The following is a 25,621-nucleotide window of genomic DNA, read 5'->3' on the forward strand; positions in this document are numbered from 1 at the left end:
GTGTTCCGAAGTGCGTGGACTGCTGCTACTCTAGAGCTGGTGTGACATTTTCTGGCCTTTATGTGATTGGCCGTGAGCAATCGGAAATGTCAGCACTGTTGTGGAGTGCAATAGAGGCAGCAGGTTTATTTCCAAAGAGGCCATGGCCCCATCTCCCTTATCTTTAGTCTGTGCAACACAGAGGCACAGCAACAAAAACACCACCTATCTGTATCACATGCCAGTGAATGTTGTGGTATGGCAGTATGGAACCACCTTGGGAAAATGCAACAGTAGATCCTCTTGATGTTCTACTCTCCGCCTGTAATGACAATCTATTCCGTCTCTTCCTCTGTACAACACCTTTCAGTTGTGTGCTCCAACTTTCTATCCATTTTGTTCTCCAGTTTATTCCTCCATCCAGAATGTTCTGGATCATGTTGCGGCTGCTGATCTTGGTCATCATACTGCCTTGCCACTTCTCTTGCCTGGCCCTTGTCCTTCTCACTAATAAGATCCTCGTCCTGACTTGACCTATTTCTTTGCCCTTAATTGTTCACTTTAGTTCCTTACTCTCAACTTCAGTTTTCGTCCTACTGTTTCTGAGCCTCCAGATTGTTCAGCTGGGGCTGAACAATCTGGTGGCTTAGAAACAGTAAGCATTCAGTCCCCCTCTAAAGTCATCATCATAAAAGCTCAATTTTAGAGAGAATCTCCATGAAATAATATGTATAACACCTTCAATATTCAATTCTGCAGCAGCATCATCCTCTATTCTGGTTCCACGAAACAAGTGGTCCTAATCCACTACCAGTCTGCTTTGATTTTTCTGATTCTTGCCACCAGTGCAGGGCAAGAGCCAAAGTGGGGCACTGAACCAGTTGCATCCATCTGGGTACTCATGTTAAGTCACCACCCAGAAAAGTATGACACCTTTTTTATATTTATTTAGTTGTACAATTTACACAATAACAATAAGCAGTCCATAAAAGAAAATTACCAAATAACCAAAGCAAAGTGACAACATGCAGAATGCAATATACATATTCACAGATAAAGAACTAGTACAAATTCAGAAAGTCATCCCAAATCTTTGCATGTAATGACAATTTCCCTTGTCTCTTATAAATCATTCTTTCCATATTTGCAAGACTAGACATCCGTTCATTCCAATCTGCAGCAGTAGGTGCAATCCGAGATTTCTATCCCTGCAATACCATCTTCTTGCCCACACCTGCCCTCGGAGCAAGATTTTTTCTGAGAGACAGAAAGGTCCTCAAGTAACTCTCCACCTCCCAAGATCATTGTTTTGAAATCCAATGCAACATCCAAATTGAGAATACGTAAACAGATGCAACATACGTCCTGCCAAAATCCCCATACTCGCACACACTCCCATAGTAAATGTTCTAAACTACCCAATCCATTCCCACAACACCAGCATTCATCCGTATCCGCCATACCTCTCTTGAACAATCGTTCTGGACTCCAAAACACTCTGTTGAGGATCTTTATTTGTCTCGAGCGTTCCTCCAAATTTATAGAACAAAGCTTAACATTAACACACATCTCCAACCACATTCTAGGCGTAATCTCACACCCCAATCTCCTGCCCCAATAAACTCTCAGCTCAGAATTCTCCTTATATGCAGACACAATTCGATTGTATATCCTGCTAGCAATTGACCCACAACCAGGCTCCCTCTCCTTACGAAAGAGATTCATTATTGCACCCCCTTGCTCTGCCACATCCCCTATACATCTTTTGAATTTTCTGAAATCATCAATTTGGAAATTCTCAATGTAAAATTTTGCACAACTCTCTTTCTCCAATCCACTTACCGTCCTTAATGAAATCACCAATCCAGAATATACCACTCAGAAGCCACTCTGGCCAGAAAAAAGTCTTACCCCCAACAGTAATCGCCGGATACAGCCAAATGGAAGCATGAGTGGTTTTTAAAGCAACCGAGCCTAACAATTCATGTATATTGTTCCAAGTCTCTCTCAGAAAAACTGTCATAGGCATTTTCTTGCATGACCTGTCCGTGGCCGTGATAATCGGCCTAGGAGGCAGCGGGCCCAACAAACTTGCTTCTGCAATACCCCACTTATCTGGTGATTCCTTCAAAAAGGGTACAATAAAATGACTGGAAAAAGTCAAATGATAAGCTTTGAAATTCGGGACGCCCAGGCCCCCTTTTTCCACAGGTATTTGAAGTTTCCACAATTTTAGCCGTGGCGGCTTATCATCCCAAATAAAGGACTGTAACAAACCATCAATTTTCTTCCAATAAAATTGACTTATCTTCACCGTAAGCGTACCGAGAATGTAATTCATTTTCGGAGCTGCATTCATTTTTAGAGCGTTCACCTTTCCCCAGAGAGATAAACGAAGCAAAGACCACCTCTGAATGTTCATTTTTAAATCAGTACATACCTCGTTCATATTTACTTCTGCCATTTCATTAACCAATGGGGTCAGCCAAACACCCAGATATTTCAATTTTCTGTCACACCACTGAAAACCCAGTCCAGTTACCAAACTCTTATCACAGAATCCGGTTCTGGTAACACCTCAGACTTAGACCAATTAACCTGGTATCCTGTTACACCATGAAACCTGTCCAATACACATAATAAGGCAGTTAATGACACAGCCAAATCCCTCAACAACAGTAGCAGATCGTCTGCATAAAACCATAGCTCCATGAAAGTTTAGGATTTGAACTTCCACATGACACCTCAAGGTGATCGCCAAAGGTTCAATGGCCAAAACAAATAATAGAGGAGACAGAGGACACCCCTGCCTAGTACCCCTCTGTAGTTCAAAAGTGTCTGACAGCTGGCCATTAGTTTTAACATTGGCAGTTGGATAAGGATATAACAGGGCAATCCAGGAAATTAAGTCCTCTCCCAAGTTCATAGCACGTAAGACTGAAAAAAGATACTTCCAATCAACCCGATCGAAAGCTTTTTCAGCATCCAAAGAGAACACAGCAAAATCACCTTCCAAGCTTTGGGCATGAGTCTTCATCACCAACAAATTCCTAATATTACTAGATGTTCTACGACCTTGAACAAAACCTGACTGATCAGTGTGCACCAGCTTCATTAGTAAATGTTCCAAACGTATAGCCAACAACGTTGCCAATATGTTGTTGTCTGTATTTATTAAGCTGATCGGGTGATAGTTAGATGTCAAGCTTCTTTCTTTAACTTTCTTAAGAAAAACAGATATAGTGGCGTGGTTGGTAGAAGCTGGAAGAAGACCCACCTCCCTAGATTCCATATACATATCCCGCAAAAGCTCCACCGCCAAATCTGGTAAGATTTTATAAAATTCAGCAGGTAAACCATCCGGCCCAGGAGATTTGCCTGAGCCTTCCAATTGCAAACTTCAACTCATCAACAGTCACACCTACATTCAAAATTGAAAAGTCTCACCAAGGCCACTGATACCCAATTCATTTTGATACAGCCTCATATAGTATTCCTTGAAAGCCACATTAATTTCCTTATGGTCAAATGTCACCAAACCATTGGCCCCCCTGACGGAGGTTATGGCCCCTTCTGACTGCTGTTGTCGCAATCTATAGGCAAGCCAACGGTCGCATTTTTCTCCATATTTAAAATAAGAGCATTTTAGCCTGTACAAGTCCTTTTCAGATCTCACCTTCAAAATGTCATTCAATTCTCTCTGTAGCTTTCTAAGCGCCGTCCTCTTTTCTGAATTAGTAGGGTCGCCTATCAAATCATTTGAAATCATTTTAATATGTTTATCCAAATCTAGATTTGTCTTCTCCAAGTTTTTCCTCTTGCTACTAGACAATCCCAATATAAGACCCCGCAATGTACATTTAAAGGCCCCCCAGACTGTCTTAACACTAAGCCCATCTGTTCTATTTTCAGCAACAAAGTGTTCAGCCTCAGATCTAATTTTATCCACAATTGTCTCATTCTGTAGGACCGAGGTGTTAATTTTCCAACAAAACGACCTGCGAGTATCAAACTCCAGATTCACACTCAAAAACACGGGTGCATGGTCCTTAACTGCAATACTACCAATTTCACAACCTGCTAGCTTCGAAGTCATTGACCCAGCCATGACAAACATATCAATACGAGAATGTGTATCATGAGAGCCAGAATAAAAGGTGTAGTCTCTCAAATCGGAATTACGTAGTCTTCAACAATCTTTCAAATCAAATTTAGATACAAGCGACTGAAAGGAACAAAATGTAGGGTCTCTTCTCTAATCTGTACGAAGTCCGCTACGATCTATGGTATGATCAATAGCTAGATTAAAATCTCCCCCCAGAATAATATTCGGGGAACCAAAATTTTGCAATATCTGAGCCACTCTTCCAAAAAATCATCCATCATCTAATGAGGGAATAGACATTACAAAGAACAGTTCTAACCCCTTGAATATCGACCAAAAGTACAATGATCCTACCCTCATCATCTGAGCGCGATTGTATCACATAAATCGGGGCATTCTTTCGCACCAAAACTGCCACCTCTCTGCTCTTAGAGGTATGGCATGAGACATAAAAATCTCCCACCCACAACGTTTACGCAATGTATTAACTTCATCCTTTAACAAATGTGTCTGTTGAAGAAAATAAACATCATTATGCATATCATTCAAACAATTGAAAATGGTCTGCCGTTTGACCGGGTTGTTAAGGCCATTCACATTCCATGAGGAGACAGACAAAAGGTCCCCCCTTACAGAAGGCATAGCAAAGACTTGTGTAAAACAATAAAAAAATACCAGTTCAATAATTCTGCATGTACTAGAATAAAAAACCGTCCGACTCCCCATATAACAGAAGTATGAATCCAGCGTCAACAAGAACTAAAAAGCCCCAAAAAACACCCGGTACCTCTCCCAATTACAGATCAGAAAACAAATAAAGAATTCCCAACCACTAAGTTAAATAGTAAACATGGCTCTCAACAAACCCCATAACACTGTGATGATTTCCCATACAGATGTACAGGTCATGAACAGCACTGTTAGTCCACCCTATACAGGAGCAGACCCCCAATGCAATGCAAATGTGCGAAATCACAAGATAATAGGGAATCCAATAAAAATTAAAATAATAAAAAAACAACATAGTAAAATGTCACAGGACAACCGTGCCACAAACCATCCAGTCCCGACAACAGACCGCCGACTTATCTCGGGAATTACATTAACAGTCTATCGCCGGGACCGGGTGAGCCCGACCCGAAAGCCCTGGAATCCTAGTACCATCCCTCTATCGGCATGCAGAAGACAATAAGTGACAAGACCCATAGACTCTGAACAGGCAAAAAAAAAAATCATATAAACAACTGTCATGGTAAAAGATCCACCTCCTATAGAGGGAATCGCATATTCCATCATGTACAGAGCCATTCTTTGATCGTACGGGGTCAAACCCACATAGACACTCAGTCGGCAAATCATAGATTATTAAGTGATAGGACGTTATATAGGGATATAGAGAAAGTACCCTCATCTCACTGGCCGACTATGAGATCTAAACAATATCAATATCAAAAGGATCAAGCAAACAAGAACCCCAAACACAAAAGACCAACCCACACACGCAATGAGGGCCATAATATTGCACTTGCAAATACATGTAGACCAATTCTCCCACAAATGCACACTCACAGATTTGTCATAGCAGTGGCTTATTAAAATACAAACCACTGACACTAAGGTACCTTAAAATCCTTAGTAAAAAAAAATGTGTCAAAGAAAACACATATATAAGTACAGCATGTGAATATATTGAGATCCTGTTTGTATGAGAGAAATAGCCATAACCAACAAACATTCAAATTAAGAAATGTGCACAATACAATAAGACCATTCAGGAATCATAAGGAATGAGTAGTTGATGTTGTGCAATACCCTTTCAAATATCACACCTCCCTCCAACTTATGAGATTGAAATATCTATTTCCAACATACAACAAACAGTCCTTTCATTAGTATGCCACCGGGATATGGAGTATCACGCTGCCCAAATGTCACCTTCCTCCAATAGATTCCACCCCAAAGCAGTACATAATGGGTGCGTGTACTCTCCGCTCATGTCATAAGGCGTACTCATTATCCCCCATTAACCCTCCGAAGAAGGCTGCAACTTGACAACTGGTCTTGCTGTTCCTACGTGTTGGTGATACAAAGTACCCTGTGCATTAGGCCTAAAGATAGTAATTGACTATGGTAAGCCACATTTTCAGTGTTAATGGTGTGTGTTTTTTCTTCCGCAGGTCGTAAGCCTTCATTCAGCATCCAGTGCCTGCGCAGGCAGGGAAGCTGTGATGACATCCCCATCCCTGGTACATACCACCAGAAGCCACCTGCTCCGCGTCCGCACACTCAGGTATGCCCACCGTGCACCCAGTTTAGGGCGCTTTGGACTAGGATACAGATGTTTGTTTCATAATCAGATATGGAGCTGCTTCACACTTACGCCATGAGCCCCCAACCTACCCCTCCCCAGACTACACACACGCACACGTGTCTCTGAGGTACTGCCACTTTTTGGGTTTAGACATCTCACATTCAGGTACATAGTCTTTAACCTTATTTTCCGACCCTCTGCACATAGGACTGGCTGCTCCACACTTTGCCATGGGCACTTATCACTTTCTATGAAAATGTGACCACTTTGCACTTAGGTAAGGCCATTTTACACTACCATAAAACATGTGTAACCTATGCACAATCAGCTTTTTCTTAGGGGAACACACTTTACCCTGATGCTTAAAAAAACTCAGGGCAGAGTTGCAGGTGTGTCGAGGCACTCAGCACTTAAGTACAGCCCAACCACTTTACACTTATGTGTGTCCAGTTTACACGTGGGAAAAGCCATTACGCTCAAATACAGGGGTTTCATGCTGGGTACAAAGTCTTCACACTGCAGAATGTCCGTTTTACACTTATCTTCAGATACTTTACATTCTGATACAGATGGAGTACACTCAGGTACATCTGAATTACACTTGAGCACAGAGACTTAACACTGAATTATAGAGATTTTTCCTCAGGTATGCCTCAGTGGCTCTGCAGGCAGGGGGACCCTATCCATCTGCACAGGGCCCGACTTACCTGGTACCGGGAGAAACGGCTGTGAGAGCCTGATGAGTCCATGATGGTAAGAGTGAGGTGAGTTTCCGGGCCAGAGGTCTGCACTGGTGGGAGATGGACTCTGGGGCTCACTGCTGCCATGAGAGGCAGAGTAGAAAGGTGGGGGAGAACGAGTTGGGCTCCATGGCAGAATTAAAAAAGTGTGGCCCAAAGAGGTAGACAGGTCAGACTGTCATCAGTCTGTAGGAGTCGGTGGATTGACAATGCATGTGGGGTTTGGAGAACAACATGGGGCCCAACGGGGCAAGTGAGGATCACATTGCACCATCCGCCTGTACCCGAGGGTCGGGCAGGGAACCAGCTGGAGCAGAGCTTGCCCGATAAGATGGACAGGATCGGAACAGAACTCCTGAGAGAGAATCGGGCAATGCCAGTGTGATAAGCAGGTACAAAAGGAGACCAGAGAAGAAAAGACCCATAAAATGCCAGGAACCTAGAAAAGTGGTTCCCGAAAGTGGGAAAAGGGAAACAGATGAAGCTTCGGAGGAGGTTTAAGGAAACGGCATGATATGATAAGATATGTCATTTAAATCGGGCCTATACACAAGTGAGGAGTGGTCAGAGAGGAGGAGATTAGGCCATCGGAACCCGGAGTTGAAGAAAGACAAGGAAAAGAAAAGCTTGAAGGAGAAGCGTTGGTAGCTATGGAGTGTACTAAGGAGGAGAAAGCTATACGGGAGACAGAAGTGGAAGAGGACACTATCCATGGAGTAGGGATAGGTGGCAGTGAGAATCCTTTTGATTCGAACCTATTGTATTTTGAACCTTTTGATTCGAACCTTTGACCTATAACCAATAGAGAGTATGTCAAGTTGGAAAGCCAGGTGAAGTGGATGAGGGTGGCTGAACTCTGGGAGCATGAATAGTTAGTGAGAACAAGGAAGGGCAAGGGATCAGCAGGGCTGGAAGAAGGACAGAAACCACTGGCCAAGGGGACACGAGAAGGGAGGTGGAGCATTGGTAGAACTCAGGAGAGGGAAGGAGGAACCCTGGGGTAGCACAGAGGAGGACACAGCAGCACAATAGCTGAGACAAAAGGAGAAGCCAGCGAGAAAAGGGCCCGGACTTGGAGATAAACAATGGGAAGAAAAAGACAAAACAAAGGATGAAAGGTGCTGGAGTAAGCTGTGGCGAGACAGCGAAGGAAGGAGGGAATGGGTTTTTAGTAGGAAAAGTGGAGAGGATTAAAGAAAGTGTTAAAGGAGTTGTATCAGTCAATGAAGAGAAACCGAGAGGGAAGGAAATCAACAGAGAAGAAAGAAGTGAAGGCGAAGGAGTGAGTCAGAGAAGAGGGGAGGAAAGGTTGGGGAAATCTCGGGGAGAGGGAAAAGGAAAACGAGGGAGGAGAGGAAACTGTTAAGGGGCACTCTGAAGGTCAGGCTGGGATTCAACCAAGATCCACTGGAGACTCACCCTGGAAAGAAACGGCATTGAGAAACTGCAAGACCACCAGAGGGACCCATTTTGGTAAAGGCAGGCATAATAATAATGGAAACAGAGAACCACCTGGAACTAAGGGAAGGGCGAACACAAAGGCCTGGGGGGCACCTCTACAGGCAGCAGAGGGCAGTGGGAGGCGAAGTCCAGAAAGTAGAGAAGGATTGAGGACAAATCCCACAAGACCCCACTAAGCCAAAGGAAGAAGCCTGAAAGTGGAAGGAAGTGAGGCAATAAAACGGAGCGACGAATAGCGAGACGCCGGAATCCAGAGTAATACGGCATTCCCTAGGGTCAACGGTAGAGGAGAGAGGAAACCTGGCCCATGGAAAAGGCAAAGAAATGTAAAGTAGAAGAAGACAAGACCAGCCAGCAAATGGCGGGACGAGGAAAGGCTAAGGAGCATGAAAAAAGGAAAGGGGAAGACAAGATGAAAGAGTCACCTGGAGACTAGCCCAGGAAGAAAACAAACCAAATCAGTGGCCCAGGCTCAAACCCTGGGAGATGAGGAGACGCTTCTGAAGATCATTCCATTTATAACCTCCTTAACAAGTGAAAGCGAGACGCCCGTGTTTGCATCATGTGTACTCAGTGGTGCCATCTGACTTTGCTGTGCGATAGCTGTCCCTGCCAATGACCAATGACAAAGCCGCACAGCTAACCACCTGAGCATGCGCATCATTCTGAACCATGCTCTCCTTGAATGCCCTGTCACTGGACGAGGCTAAACAGGATTTGTGGGGGTGTTCAGGATCTTTCCGGCGAATCCATTCAGTGCTGTTTTTTCTGGTGTTACTGTGTTTCATACACTTTCCGGCGGAGTGAGCGGATATTGGCTGCTTTACCTGTCGTTGCCCTTGTACCTTATTCATGAGGGGATGTTTCATGGTTGGGGGCATCTCACTTCAGCCAATAGTTATCGTGTGCTTCACTGAATGAAGGTTTGAATAATAAATACCCCGGCGCTGGACTAAAGCCTTTAACCAGGCCCATCAAGATGTGCAGCGCTGGGAAATGTTAGAAAAATTGCGTGTCTGCACTCGGGGAGAAGAGTTTAAAGTACTGACTGAAAATCAATATTGTTTGGCAACGCATCCGCCCTGCGATGTTCTGTCTCCATCTCATAAAAGAAACTCAGAGTTGCTGATGTATCTTTTGTTAGCTTTGTTTTCCTTCTACATATGCCAAGGGAAACAATCTTGTGGAGGGTGAGGAAATGGGTAGGGCTTAAGGCCAAAGTCCAATCAGGACCACGAGCAAATTGGAGTGATTCCCTTACCGAGGGGGGGAGGGGTGGGGAGTTCCTTTTCCGTGAATTCTCCTGCCACCTACAGTTCTCCTTCATCCCCTTAGCAACCTCTACATGCATGGGGGCACCAAAACCTTTCCACTGATAACCTCTGGTGGCTTCGGGAAACTGTGGATGCGAGCGGGGTCGGAAGGGCCTACCTTTCCACTGATAACCTCTGGTGGCTTCGGGAAACTGTGGATGCGAGCGGGGTCGGAAGGGCCTACCTTTCCACTGATAACCTCTGGTGGCTTCGGGAAACTGTGGATGCGAGCGGGGTCGGAAGGGCCTACCTTTCCACTGATAACCTCTGGTGGCTTCGGGAAACTGTGGATGTGAGCGGGGTCGGAAGGGCCTACCTTTCCACTGATAACCTCTGGTGGCTTCGGGAAACTGTGGATGCGAGCGGGGTCGGAAGGGCCTACCTTTCCACTGATAACCTCTGGTGGCTTCGGGAAACTGTGGATGCGAGCGGGGTCGGAAGGGCCTACCTTTCCACTGATAACCTCTGGTGGCTTCGGGAAACTGTGGATGCGAGCGGGGTCGGAAGGGCCTATACGGCAATAGGCCCATGGCCGAACCAAAAACCGCAAAATGCTGGTGTGGGCCTGTTTTTTTTGGTCAAAGTGGGCCACTTTTTTGGCCAATGTGGGCCAGTGTGAGGAGTTACTTCATGATGCGGCTAATAGTTTTGACCAGTGTTGCTGAATAAATATTCTTTAACATGCACAATTCAAACAGTGTCACAAAAGGACTGAATAGCCATTTGCAACTGTGGGCCACTTTTTCAATGGTGCCCAACACAATTTTGTGGCCCAGTCCGACCCTGGATGCGAGAGAGCGAGAAAGAAATACATACCCTCCTGTGATCCTCGCCACCTTTCATTTTAGCATATGAAATTACACTTTGGAGCCTGAGGCATATGCCATGTTCCTCCCAAATACCACCGTCTGCTGCATGGGCCGCTCTACAAGCGGTGCTCAATGCCAGTCCCTCTTGGCTGCATCTCTAGTCTGCCACCTATATCACAGCTTAATCAGGACCCAATGTGTCCCAAGAACCACTGAACTCTCTTGTTATAATGTTGATTTGGCTTCGTTAGTGCATTCACTGCTCTCCCACACGTGCACACACACCCTATGCAACATCTTGTAAAAGATGTGTACACTGTTCATTCAGATCCATCTTTTTTTATACTCAACAATGACCGTTTTACCCGGGGTTTGGTCTCATTTCAGTCACACACTTTACTGATACACAGTCCACACACTACAGGACACATTTTCCACACTTTGCCAGCACACGCCACACTCTGTAATGGCCATTTTTCACTGAGGTACTGCCGACAGCTTTTCACTGAATCTGTCCCTCTGCTCTCCCCAGGCGCTCCTGTATTTCCCATTCATGTCTGCTCCCCTTCTCTCTTCAGTCTCAATTCTCTTTTCCCTACCTTCTCCTACTTCTCGAATGTCTTTCTTTCCTTTCCCCTCCATTTCTTGACACCTTTCTCTGACTTTCATGACCTATCTTTCTCAACCACTCTTGCAGTGCCTAATATCTGGTTCCTTTTTTAGGTCTACGGAAGCTCGGGCTCTTGGGGAGGCGGTGGCTCCTTGCAAGGCCCCTCCTCACACTCCTGGGCAACACCCCCAAAGCGTGGGCGCCTTCTCTACGCACCTCTTATTCTGGTGGAGGAGGACGACACCTGGGAGAAGAAAGATGGCGGTAGCAGTAACCTGCCTCCACACAGCCGTGCCAGCTGGTACCTGGACGAGGAGCCGGAGGTGCCCTACTGGGCCTGCACCCAGCTGCGTGTGCCAGGGCACATGAAGCACAGTCTCAGTGAAAAGCGGGGCAGCGCCGACAGCCTAGTGGAAGCGGTGAGTTCTTCTTTCTTCTGTACACAGGGAACACCTCAAATCTGCAGGTGACTAGGGTACGAACAGCAAAAAGCAGCATCTCAAACCAGCGGCCAATCAAATCAGAGTAGGGGGCAGGTAGCGCGGCAAATGAAAACATGAGGTGTATCGGGTAAGAATAATGAATAGCTTTATGTAGAACTTGCAGTAATCAGGTCAAGTACAGGGGAGGGTTGTTGGTGCGGTCAACAGCAGCCACTCAGATCAAGGACTAGGCAGGCTCTGCAGCTTCACTATGAGTCAGTTGCGCCGCAACTGGTTTTAAAATGTTCATTATACCTAACTAATTCAGCTTACCATTAGGGGGGTTACACCACCCTCTGGAACGGTGTATGAATAGAGAGACATATCCTTAGTGAAGTAGCAGGGTGTCCACTGAGTAAGACCAAGCTCTCATAAAAGGTAACATAGCCGAAATGAAGGCTTCACTTGAGATGGGCTGGTACCAAGCACATGCACCCTGATTCATACACAACACATGTGTATATATATTTCTGAGGCTTGTGGAATCTGCTTAGATCACATGCTGTGCATAGGCTGACATCTAGTGGAAGCTGCAGAGTATTACAGTTTGTTTTTGAAACTCGAAAATGGGCGTCGACAGAGGGCGTGCCAGTAATACTATCCCTAGTGTGACGTCCCATGTACCCATGATCCCTCACGCGTGTAGGACCCTCAGATTGTTTCTTTCCGCCACACTAGTCAGACGCATGTTACGGAGTTCCCTTGGCATTTGCCAATTATACCTAAATATTGTTAAAAACTTTTCCTGTTATCTTCCATCCTACGCCGAAGATCGACGTCAGCGAAGATCGAGGGAACCAGCCGTCGAAAACTACATGACGGACCTTGGGCCTTGGAAGGCCTCTGGCCTTGGCCGGGCCTTGGAAGGCCTCTGGCCTCGGCCCTGTACACGTAGGGAGAGTGGGGGGTGGTCATAAAGTTCCCACATTTATTTCCTACATATATGCAGCCCGCTGCCATATTTACACATATGGCGAGTACTCCTTTCAAATTCTGCCCTAAGTGTAACAGGAAGTTTCCCTGGGTAGATAAGCACAATACGTGCAATCTGTGTCTCCCACGAGACAATCCCAAGGCTACGTGTCAAGCATGTAAGCTCTTCAAGCCAAAGACACTTAAGGACCGCTCGACAAAGTGCCGGGGCCACTACACCAGGCAGCTAGAGGCCATGGACGTCAAAGGGTCGTTCAGCGATGGAAGCAACACCACTGTATCGGATGGAGAGGGCAGAGGGGTGACTCCAGACACCCACGCGCAAGCCCCCGACCTCGGAAGACGGGCCAGCAGGCCAGTTATGGGGACAACACCCAGCGGGAAGAGCGCAACCCACACCACTTCCTCTAAACACATCAGCCCCAGCCGTGACTCGACATGCGTGTCGAGCGATCGGCAACGGAAGGCATCGAGAGAGCGGTCCAACGATTTTGTGTCCTCTGGGCGTTCCCATTCACGATCGCCACATGACAAAGACCAACCGTCTGCAGTTGGAAAAGGTGCCGTACTCTCAATAGTCCCAGAGGCTCAATCGTCAGAAGACGATTCCGACCTCCATGCTCCCAAGTCAAAGCGCGTAGCATCTACTCGCGAGATTTGGTTCCTTCCTTCTACTACCTCCGAATCTCGACACAAAGCATCAAAGACCATCTCCGAATCTCGACGTGAAGCGTGGAAACCCTCGGAAATCCCTAAAACCTCTGGAAAACATTCCTCTAGTCACGGGCAGGGGGATAAACACCACAAGAAACCTTCAGAACACCAGAAAGAAAAACAGAAGGCTCCTAAAGTGATAGAAAAGTCCAAGGTCCCTGACACTACTCCTAAGAGTAAAATTGTCCCTCCCACTCCTCATGATATGGGCATGGGTGAGGAACCAGAACAGGAGAGATTTATTCCTAGTTTCAAGGAATGGAAATCAGCTGACATTGAAAGAGTGATGAGAAGGATGTCTTTTTTTGCAGACTTCTATGAGAAAGACCCTAACTATTTCCATAGCTATGCCAACACACCACCACCTCTGATCCTTCGGGGTCCAAGGACTCTCAACCCCCTACTAAAAGGCTCTGCTCTGAGACTCCGGCGCAGGGATTGGTGTCAGACCCTTTGCTAATTGAATCTTACCATCCAGAGTCATATGGAGAGGAGACAGAAACACATATGCTGGAAGACCAGACAAGGGTTTCTTATTATGGGGATTACGAGGACCAGGAAGAGGAACAGGAGGATGAGGCGGCAGTTTACAGTCTTGACTCCCCAATTCCTAGAGACCCCCCAGTGAATGACTCACCGATTGATAATCAGCCACTCCTCAATGAGGTACTGGCTAAAGCAGCAGCTCATTTTCAAATAGACAAACAGGGTCTCCAAGAAGATAGGGATTTAGCAGAAGAAATCCCATGGGACAAGAGAGCCATTACCCAGGCTATCCCAATATTAAAATCAATCCAGCATAGAATTGATCCCTCACTGGTAACCCCAAATTTAACTCGTGCAGTGAATCCACGATTGGAAAAATTATTCCGGGCCGCACCCTCCGATCCCATGTACATAAGGGGTCCATTAAAACCCGACTCCCTGGTAGTAACAACCACCAGAAAGAGGGCCGGTACACCACTAGCTTCTTCAGAAGCTCCTCCTGATAAGGAGAGCAAAAGAATATATGCTCTGGGTAGGAAAGTTGCCTCCACGTCAGCCTATCAGGCATGTATTGCTAACAGTCCCACTCTTTTAGCAAGCTATAACTGCCATCAGTGGGAACAAGTAGCTGCTCTAGTAGCCTCTGCACTTGAACCACTAAAAGGCCAGTTGGCCCAAATTGCAGCAGACGGAAGGTCCGTATATGGATGCATCCTTAAGATAAATTTTGATGCAGCAGATAATGCTGGAAGATTAATAGCCAAAGGCACAGTAATAAAGTGCCACGCTTGGCTAAGGAAGTCGGGGTTCTAACCCGAGACCCAAGCCACGCTTATAGACATGCCGGTAGGGCCGAACGGTCTTTTCGGCAGGGCAGTGGAAGAGGCACTAAAGACAGCTAAAGATGAGTACGAGACTCTAAAATCTCTCAAACAACTCACAAATAAACCCCCAGGTCAAAGGGGAAATAATAGTTTTTGTCGCTTTTGCGGCCAAAGCTCCCAGAGGGGTTCCAACTACTACCAGAATCAAGGAACCTCATGGGGCAACAATCAGTTCTAATGATCACAGGGATTCACCAAAGGCCAGCGCAGGGGCCACACTAGGGGTAGAGGCAGCCCGGGCAGAGGTGGTACGCCACCTAGTAAATAGTGATGTTCCGCTTCGGGTCCCCTCCGATGCATCCCCTGTAGGGGGGCGCATTTCCACCTTCACACACGCATGGGGAGGAACACTTCGAGCAGATGGGTGCTGTCCACGACCATCCTCCAAGACAGAAGGTACACTCGTTGGAGCACCAGAAAATCCTTCTCAAGGAGATCACCACTCTAGTTGCAAAGGACGCCATAGAACTTGTCCCGGGCAACCAGGTAAATGGGGGTATTTATTCAACCTACTTCCTTGTGCCAAAAAAAGATCTAACAATGCACCCAGTATTAGATTTGCACCCTGCAAACAAGTATGTCAAGCCACAAAAATTCTGCATGACTACACTCCAAGAGGCAATCCCCCTACTAAAAAAGGGGGATTACAGGGCAACATTGGATATGAAAGATGCCTATTTTCATATTTCAATGTTCCCAGCGCACAGAAGATTCTTGCGTTTCGAGATAGACAACCATCACTACCAGTTCAAGGTGCTGCCCTTCGGTATAGCCTCGGCTCCAAGGGTATTCAACCAAGGTACTGGCGGTGGTGGCAGCGCACCTACGCAGGGAGCCAATCCCAGTGTACCCTTACCTGGACGACTGGCTTATCACAGGGGAAACACCCGTAATTTGCAGACTAAACATTCAAAGAACAATTGACCTCCTCTTCCAATTGGGCTTCTAAATCAATGAGAAAAAATCAAGCCTAGTGCCAAGCACCTCAAAACAGTTCCTAGGAGCTGTCCTAAATACCCAAGAGGGGTTGGCCTTTCCATCAGAGGAAAGAATTCGGAATCTGTTGTTGCAAATTCCTCAATATCAGGCCGGTCGCCAAATAAGGGTGCGCAAAGTGATGCATTTGCTAGGCATGATGGCATCTTGCATTTACCTGGTTCCCCATGCGTGCCTGCGCATGCGACCCATGAAGGAATGGTTGGCGAAACAGTGGTCTCAAGCAAGTGGTCAGTGGGACGATCTAGTGGTAGTTTCGCCAACACTAGTACAAAGTCTTCGCTGGTGGACAAGAGAGAATCTTACGAAGGGGAAACCCTTCTACGATCCAGAGATACAGGCCGTTGTCACAACAGACGCCTCCCTAGCAGGGTGGAGAGTCCACTACCTTCATCACACAGCTCAGTTTCTCTGGTCTCACACAGTGGCTCAGAACCACAACAATCAGTCTTCAGAGCGCTTTGCGCATTCAAACCCCTCCTATCCAACCTGTCAGTGCAGATTCTAACAGACAGCACAAAGGCAATGTTTTACTTAAACAAACAAGGGGACACTTGTTCGCCAAATCTGTCCAAGCGTGCCCAGATAATTTGGAAATGGGCACTCAAATGGAAGATTTACCTGTCATCCCAACATGTTCCAGGGAATCTCAACTCGCTAGCAGATGCTCTGAGCAGGGATCCCCTTCCAGAAGAACACGAGTGGATACTACATGAAGAAGTCATAAGAGACCTCTTCTCTCGGTGGGGTTTCCCCACTATAGACCTATTTGCCACAAGCGAAAACAGGCAATGCCCAGATTTCGCATCCAGGTTCCCCCAGCCAGGCTCAAAGGGGAACGCCCTATGGATGAATTGGTCAGGAATGTTTGTCTACGCTTTTCCACCAACCCCTCTGATGAGGAAGGTGGTCAACAAAATCCACAGGTGTTCGATGACACTCATCCTAGTTGCTCCTATGTGGGCGAGACAACCGTGGTACCCACACCTACGCAAATTAGCAGTGTGCGGCCCCATCAAGCTCCCGTGCCGATACAACCTACTCTCCCAGCACGAGGGCCTAATAGTGCATCCTCAACCCAACTCAATGAACTTGGCAGCATGGCTCCTGAAGTCATAGAGTTCGGGCATCTCAATTTACCTCAGAGATGTATGGATATCTTGAAAGAATCAAGAAAACCTAACACAAGACACTGTTACTATGACAAATGGAAACAATTCGTTATTTGGTGCCAGAATAAGCAAATCAACCCAGTTGTTTGTACTCCTTCTAATATCATCACCTATATGCTCCACCTATTGGATGCAGGGTTAGTGTTTAACTCACTTAAAGTGCACCTGTCAGCTTTATCAGCCTACACCACTTCCTATAACAAGGTGTCATGGTGGAAAGTGCCAGTTGTCAAAGCAGTTATAGAAGAGGTAAAGAGACTCCACCCTCCAATTTCTAACCCACCTCCAGGTTGGGACATTAATGTGGTACTTGCTAAGCTCATGGGACCCCCTTTGAGCCCATGCACAAATCTAGCCTCAAACACTTGACTTATAAAACTGCCTTCTTAGTTGCCATCACATCCATAAGAAGGGTCAGTGAAATTCAAGCTCTGTCAGTGCAGGATCCTTTCTTTACTGTTCATAAGGATAAACTGGTTTTACGCACTCACCCTAGGTTTTCACCTAAATTAATTTCCAAATTCCATGTTAACCAGTCCATTAAGCTACCAGCCTTCTTCCGAGAACCCAAAAGCTCTGCTGAGGTGAAACTCCACCCACTAGATGTGAGGAGAGCGGTTCTCTACTATGTAGAAAAGACCAGACCGCTAAGAAAGACAGATCAACTGTTCGTCTCCATAGTTCTAGGCAAAGAAGGAGATTGCGTCTCAAAGAATGCCATCTCTAGATGGGTAGTCAGATGTATCCAACTGTGCTATTCTCTCTCAAATAAAACACTGCCTTTTACACCAGGGGCCCACTCTACAAGAGGTATTGGAGCCACTCTGGCTTTCATTGCAAATGTACCCATTGACAGCATTTGCAAAGCAGCTCCTTGGAGCTCTATTCACACCTTTACTCAGCACTACTGCATTGACACTCATTCCAATACAGATACTCAAGTGGGACAAGCAGTTCTAAGACCTTTATTTGCTCATGACCCTTCTCACATCCCACCTCCTTCTTCTAACACTGCTCACTAATCTATGCACAGCATGTGATCTAAGCAGATTCCACAAGCCTCAGAAGGGAAACGTTACTCACCGTAATCGTATTTCTGATGCTTGTATCTGCTTAGATTCACATGCGCCCACCCTTCCTCCCCTCTGAGAGAAGGCGCATGGATGCTTGTAGTCTTATCTTTCTTATCTGCTTGGATACTCTGTACTCACGCTACTCCTCATGCAACCTCATGTCAGAAAAAATACAATCTGAGGGTCCTACACGCGTGAGGGATCATGGGTACATGGGACGTCACACTAGGGATAGTATTACTGGCACGCCCTAGTTCGACGCCCCTTTTAGAGTTTCGAAAAACAAACTGTAATACTCTGCAGCTTCCACTAGATGTCGGCCTATGTACAGCATGTGAATCTAAGCAGATACAAGCATCAGAAATACGATTACGGTGAGTAATGTATCATTCATATATACATATATATATATACATATATATATATATATACATATATATATATATATTTGTATTATTGTTATGCGCATATAGTTTAGGAAATAACCTCTTGCACACAAAAAATAAAACATTTCAATACACAATGTTTGACTATAATAAATATATATATATATACCGCAATTTAAGACATACAATTTAAAATGTAAATAGATGATGGTCACAATTAATTAAAATACAATAAAATACTGTTTATCAAATACAAATATGTATGTTCCTCGTGGGATGTATTTATTTTATCTGTGTTGCCTATGCCAATACATTTCAAAGCTTCCTTCCAGCAGCGGCCACAATTACAATGATATGATATAGCATTTATAAGGTGCCTATACACGAGTGTTTCAAGGCGTGATGAGGCAAGGAAGGGGAAACAGAGGGAAAACAGAGACAACGATCCTACTAGGCCAGGTGACATTGAGATCGCGCAAGCGCAGGGAAGGGGGGAAGGGGAAAAGTGCTGGGGGAAGGGGAGGGGACAGTGCAGTACATAGGGTAACAGTAAAGTAATAACATAATAAATGAAAGTGCTGCCAGCTGGTGGCAAGTGCAAGGGTAAGTGCAGACATCAGGTGTCAAGTGCTAGTAGGGGCTGTAAGGATACAGAAACAGTCCCTGAGTGCCAAGGTTGTCAGGGGGGCAGTGCAGGTGTGGTAGCTAGGTAACAAGTGCAATTTCAGATTGATCCAGGAGATCAGCAGGAGAGAGAGCAAGAGAAAGCAGAAGCAAAGAGGAAGGTCGGCACAGAAAATGGCACTCCAAAATTGATCCGTTTGAATGCCTTCTTCGTTGGTTACAAACTTAGAATAGCCCTTTATGTACAATGGATTTTGTTTAGGGCATTGCGTCAATATGTGGCGTGAGGTTTCCAATGTCATATGACATATGACATAATCTACATGATCGTAGTTCTGTGGCAGTTCCCCTCCACGACCCTAAATATTAGTTTGTTGGTAGAATATTCAAATGGAGGTGCAAGAAAAATACGAGAAAGGGACCCGTCTATTGAAACCCTGCCAGCAATACTCTGAGTAGCGTGTTTTCCCATGCAAAAGATCCAGATTGTTAAAACTGTCCCAATCCCGAGTTTTCCTCTGAAGAATGAGCTGGATATTCAAAAAGGCTAAGGCAGTGTCAATGGTTAGGCCAAGCACACATAAGTGAGTAATTGCAGATTTATGTAATTAATTTAGGACTCTATTAGAAATACACCCTGCCATTTGCTTTGCCATCAAACTAATCTAGGTGTCTCCAAAAGTTCCAGACTTTCGTATCTTGAGGTAGATGTTGGTACGCTGTAGGGTCCACAAAAGATATTAAAGATTGGAGCCCCGATTCCAGTCGGAGTGCTGCCACAGGGACAGCACTAGGTACACCTTGGATGTCATGCAATAATTTGCGCTCAATCTTTTTCAACCAACCAGAAGAAGAAAATGACATTGCCTCTAGCCCGTAAAGTATCCCTGGGATGATACTTTTATGATAAATGGCCAGCAAGCCTTCGACACTGTAACCTCCCTTTACTGCAATAAAACCTCTAATGGTATTCCATTTACGCATTACTCAAGGCATTATATGTTCTTCAAGATAGTCCATTAGACAATGGCCTACCAAAGGCCGGCCCAGATATATATAACTATCTACCAATTCCAAGGACGTATTGGCCAATTTTCATTTGAACATTATCTTGCTCCTGGCCCTCGCCCCCACTATCCTTACCTTTGACATTGTCACATTAATTTTCATATTATTTGAGGTGGCATAACTACTAAAAACATTAATGAGGCTCTGAAGGCCAATGGGGTTGAGCACAAGAAACACTGTCACCTGCGTTAGATAGACAACTGCAGGGTATCGCACCAAGTTTGGGTGGGAAGTTTTGGCACCCATTCAATGCCTCGTCCGTATCGGCTTCGTAGGCATTAAAAGGCATTAAAAAGAAAGGGTGCCAGAACACACCCCTGTTTGAGGCATTTTTGTTATACACAGGAGAGGTCAATTCTCCAGTCTGCTTCATTCTAACAGTGATGAAGGTATCCGAATGGAATCATTCAAGAAAATACAATAGTTGTGTATCCAGACCTCATCTTTCTAACCTGTCCCACAGCAATGCTCCAGAGATATAGTCAAACGCCTTGGAGAGGTCTATGTAACAAAGGTAAAGTTTACGACGCGGGCAGTAATATGCTTCTTCTGCCAGACACTGGAGAGCACATAGAATATGTGCCTCGCTGAGCCCGGGTCTAAAGCCTTTTTGAAACTTCTTTAGTAAAGATCTCTGTTCGGCCCATCTACATAGTCCCCTTAAAAGAAGGGCTGCAAATATGTTGGCACTGGTGTCTAACGCGGTCAGCAGACGATAATTGGAGGGATCCATCCTGTTACCCTTTTTAAAGACTGGGACCAAGATGGAGTCCCTCCAGCTAGCCGGAAAGGTTACAGTTTGAAGTATCCTGTCAAATAGGGCCTTCAACAGAGTGGCCCAATAAATGGGATTTGCCTTGATTACAGCATTAGGGATCATATCTGGGCCGGGAGCCGTTGAGTCCTTTAATCTACCCATTATCTCCAAGATATCATCCACTTCAAAACCTTCCATATTTGTCTCTGCTGGAGACCGAGTGACAGGGGTGGGCATAATCAGAGGGTCAATGTATAGACTATGTATATATACCCTCCATTTGTTTTTGGATAATGTATTACAATCAATGAGAGTATGATCCAAGGTGTGCTGTCGGAGCCCAGCCCAAAAACACTTGCTGTCATTCCCTCTTAAAAGAGAGAAAACATAAACTTCCAGTTAGCATTCCTAGTAGAATATTTATGTAGCATGGTCCAGTTCTTGTATCTGAGAGCGCTGCTAATCTGTTGAGAGTGCTGCTAATCTGTTTTTCCTTTCTATCAGGAGTAAGGATAGGGCTTTTTTTTAACTGTGGCAACAGATCTATGATATTGCCTTTTCCAACGGCGAATAGCCAGGTCAAAAACCCCTAACTTCTGTTTAGTGTAACAAATACAGGGCTGATTCGACTTTAATGCTGTTAGGATTTCTGCCATGGCATCGCGTAATTTCCAACCATGTGTGGTCAAGAGGATCGCTGGGTCATGCAACCTATCGCTCATATATACGTCATGATTGTTAACGTTAGATTTGGTCCAAAGCAGGCGGTTTCCCCGCACACTTACCTCAGGGCACAGTCCTAGGCGGCAGGGGTTTTGATAGAGGGTCAAAGGCTGTTTCCAAGACAAAACGCATGGTCACTCAAGTACGTGGACATGATACAAAGATTGCCAAGATTACCCCACTGGGCAGCATCGGCAAATACAAAGTCGATAACAGTGGCAGCCTTCCTGTTAGACCAAGTCTTTACTGGGGCAGAGTCAGCGGGAAGTCCCTTCACATTTAAACACCCAAGGCCATGTTCGTCAAAAAAAGAAATCCAGCCTTGCGCACATGTGTCTCTTGCACCGTACCATCTCCATAATCCACTACATTTGGGTAGCAACATTTAACATTAAAATCACTAGCAATCAGCACCTGCTTGTATGAACCATGCACCCACCCCTGTAATAGATTTCCAATTAACTGTATGCTGTTACTCAGTTTCCCTCCAGGGGATCATAAATGTTTATTATCAAACATTTATTCCCCTCAGAAGTAGCATCTCCCAATACTGCTACCAAAACATAAGGACAAGGCACATCCAGTGGAAATTGTGTTAAGAAAAAATTAGATCTAGCACCAATTGCTAGACCACCCACTGGGCTGCCCCTCTCCCTATTGGCCGCATGTCTGCAGAGGACGTTAAAACCATCCATAAAAATGTTTTCAATGGCCTACGTTTCATGCAGCAGGAAGATATTGTGTGAAATAATATACATAATGCCCAAGGAGGAGACGCAGCAATGTCATGAAGAAGTAGAAGGAGCGCCGCAGAAGTAGAATTGGCAGCATCGGGAGGGGTAAGGTGGGTTCAGTGAGGTGCAGAATCAACATCAGAGAAGGAAATGGAGGGGTTGAAGAGGAAAGTTGGAAACCTAAGGTGGGGGTTGGTGAAAACCAGAAAGTGTTAGCTAAAGCAAGTAGGACAGAAGGTGAATGTCTGGAGGAGGATTGGGAACAGGCAAATATGTTGAACAGAGAAGAGAAGGAGGAGATGAAAGAGCATCAGGAGAATAGTGGTGAAGACCAGGCAACTAAAGAGCAGAGTAAGTTCCATAGAGATCAGGAGGAGATACCACAAGAGGAACAAGAACCTGTAGGCCAGGCTAGTAGGCATCTAAGACGGCAAACTGCCAGGCCCTCGGTAGTTGGGGGGCCTTCTTGGGGTCACTGAGAATGGGAAGGATAGTACAGTTTGTTCATCTCTACCCTACACTCCTGGGTAAATTGTGCCAGTTTTCTCTGGGTTTGAAGCCAACACTCCATCACCTGCGAGAGACTTGCAGAGGAAGGACTGAGGGTGCTAGAACCTCTTAAGACTGAGAGACTGGAAGAGAAAGAACCAAGGGTGAAGGAAACCCCTTAAGACAGACAGACTAACAGAAAGTGTGAGAAACATGAAAGCCTGTGATTAAGGAAGACAATGACAGTGGTAAAGCAACCTGGACGTAGCAAACTAGAGGAACCATTAAGGATGCTAGATCCCTGGAGCCTGACCTACGTAGGGCTAGCGGGCCTTGGAATAGGAACTAATGAAACTCCTCTTAGTCACATGTTTCAGGATTCCTTGGGTGAAGGTTACTCAAAACCTATGATTGGTTAGCACTTTTCTATTAGTATTCTAGTTGTATTGCCACCTTCTGTGAGTTTCCTCAAATAAAAGGTTTAAGGAGTCAAAGGTCTTGGTCTGATCCCTTTCACCCATTGTGACAGTACACTCAGTGCTGGGTGCTTCAAATTTGGCCCAGGAACGTCGGTTGCACACGTGAGTTTGGGTGTTGACCTTAGGTCTAGATAGCGACGGTTGTGGTCTCTGGTCGCTATCCATGACCCAGCAAGGAACCTCAATGTGGAAGACAACTGAAGAGATAACCCATGAGGCAAATGATGTGACATCAGTGCCGGGAGCACTGTGCATGGCCCAACAGGGAGCACTGGTCACCCCACAGGAGCAGGCAGGTACAGCCAGCCAGCAAGAAGGTGGTCCTACAAATGAGGTAATGGCTAAGGGTGACCCAAAATATCCCCGACGGAGCCGAGGCGGAGCGATTGCAAGCTGCTTGATTTTCAAGGCCATGAAAACCCCCTCCCCGGGAAGCAAAGACAGCTAGTCCCTCTAGCAAGGAGGATTGGATGAAGTTAAGAAAATGGAAAGCAAAGTCTTTCAACAACCAGGAGAAGCAGGGATTCAAGGACAAAGTAGCCAAGGCCCAGCCAGTATGTTCAAACCAGGATCCTCAACAGCAGCCCAACTCGATTTCAGTCTTGCAGAAATGTAGAAGTATCTGAAGTATGCCTGGGGTCACCCAACAGATATCTATTTTCATCCAGGCCAGGCAAGTCCACCCACCACATTTCAAGCACAATACAGGTTTTAGCGGCCAGCCAATCAGGCTGGTCCTAAGAACTGCCAAACAAAGAGACTCTCCTGGACAGGATCTAGATTGGGAAGTCTGGGGGATTTTAAACTAGTGTACACCAGTTTAACTCACAACAAGTGGTGCAGGGTGGGCTTAGGGCATGCCCATGTCAGCACAATTACCTTTTTATGACTGCCTTGTGATCCACTCAAAGAAAGGCAGCAGAACAAAATGGCAAGGGGTAGGACTTCAAAAAATACATTGGGGCCCTAATGACTACTATGTAGGTGCTTTGGGATACTAAGGTGGTCAAATTGGCTATGAGTATGGAGCAGCCAAAATGAAATCACAACTGCTACCAACCTACTCCCCAACACTACTAGAAAACACCTGGGACCAAAATGAGGTGCTTAAAAAGCAACCCTTCACTGTTAACCATATGGGTTTCTAGAGGCAGCAAACAAGAACAAGGGTTGCAGTGCCAGGGGGACTTCAGGAAAAGTGTCCCTGTTCACAAAAATAATGTTAGAAAACCATGGAGGCCAGCAAAATGTTTTTGGATTTATGCCTTATCACTTTCATTCATTCATTCATTCATTCATTCAATTATTATTGTAGTTAGTCAAATGACTTTTTACAAATGTTATTAACACTAGATATTTCATTACTTATAATAACACCAAATACCCTGCGGTGCAGTAAAATTAGATGACTAACATATATCAAAAACAATATATAACAAAACAAGATTATCTTCAACCAAACGACTGACACAGTATACATAAACATTAATACCCTATGAGGAAGTGAAGAAAATTCAAATGCATACTGGCGAAACATACGTATACATTAAAACCTGGTAATGAGGAATTAAAAGAAACTAACTTCACGTGCACAATTTCGTTGACAGTACAGGCTCAGGTTACATCGCTTAGATGATTGATAATAGCAGGTGCCATTCAATTTAAACCTCAGCATCAAAAGTTATAACATCAGAATGAGTCAACCACAATAGAAAGGCGCTTTGCAACCACATTCCAGGCCCTAAACCGTGCCAAGTGGATGGAGTGTGTGGGGGAGTTTAAGCAATGTATACAAAACTCATTTGACTTAATAGAGTCATAATCGTGAACCATATTTTCATAAGTGCACATATACACAGCGCTCAGACTGGAACACTCAGTGCATAGATGTTTAGATGTTTCCAGAATACCATTACACCTGCATGTGCGACAGACACTTGTTGATCCACTGCTAGATTCATCTGAGCACCCAGAACGGATAATATGGGCAACTGGTTAATACGTAAACATAGCATCAGTCCACGCACTTCTGGTCTACGACTCAGTGTAATGTACCGGTGATGTTTTTTATACCTATGAGAGACCCCAGCTATACATTTTAGACTTTTTCGTGTAGCGATATGCTCATAATTTCTGTTCCAGTCAGCAAACTCAGATTTGATTTTAAATGGGGTTTTCAAAGTCAAGTGACCCCCTCCCTTATTTTCCCAGTTTGGATACAAGTTTGTAATTGAAAAGGTGTTCATTACCAAATATTCATACGAGTAGTTACTTTTAACCTGCTTTCTTCATC

The 25,621-nt window shown here is 45.3% G+C and overlaps 1 protein-coding gene across 4 annotated transcripts in view; it reads left to right on the forward strand.

Moving 5' to 3' along the window:
* Positions 1-25,621, forward strand: part of CACNA1F (calcium voltage-gated channel subunit alpha1 F) — a 1,137,291-nt gene that overhangs the window by 1,094,002 nt on the left and 17,668 nt on the right. For all 4 annotated transcript variants that reach the window (XM_069645269.1, XM_069645268.1, XM_069645267.1 and 1 more), the window contains 2 exons: positions 6,262-6,374; positions 11,442-11,747. In XM_069645269.1, the coding sequence (XP_069501370.1) occupies positions 6,262-6,374; positions 11,442-11,747 (419 nt within the window). The remainder of the gene's footprint in view (positions 1-6,261; positions 6,375-11,441; positions 11,748-25,621) is intronic.

The sequence above is a fragment of the Ambystoma mexicanum genome, chromosome 2p (assembly GCF_040938575.1).
Source record: "Ambystoma mexicanum isolate Mex_15411 chromosome 2p, UKY_AmexF1_1, whole genome shotgun sequence".
Classification (NCBI taxonomy): domain Eukaryota; kingdom Metazoa; phylum Chordata; class Amphibia; order Caudata; family Ambystomatidae; genus Ambystoma; species Ambystoma mexicanum.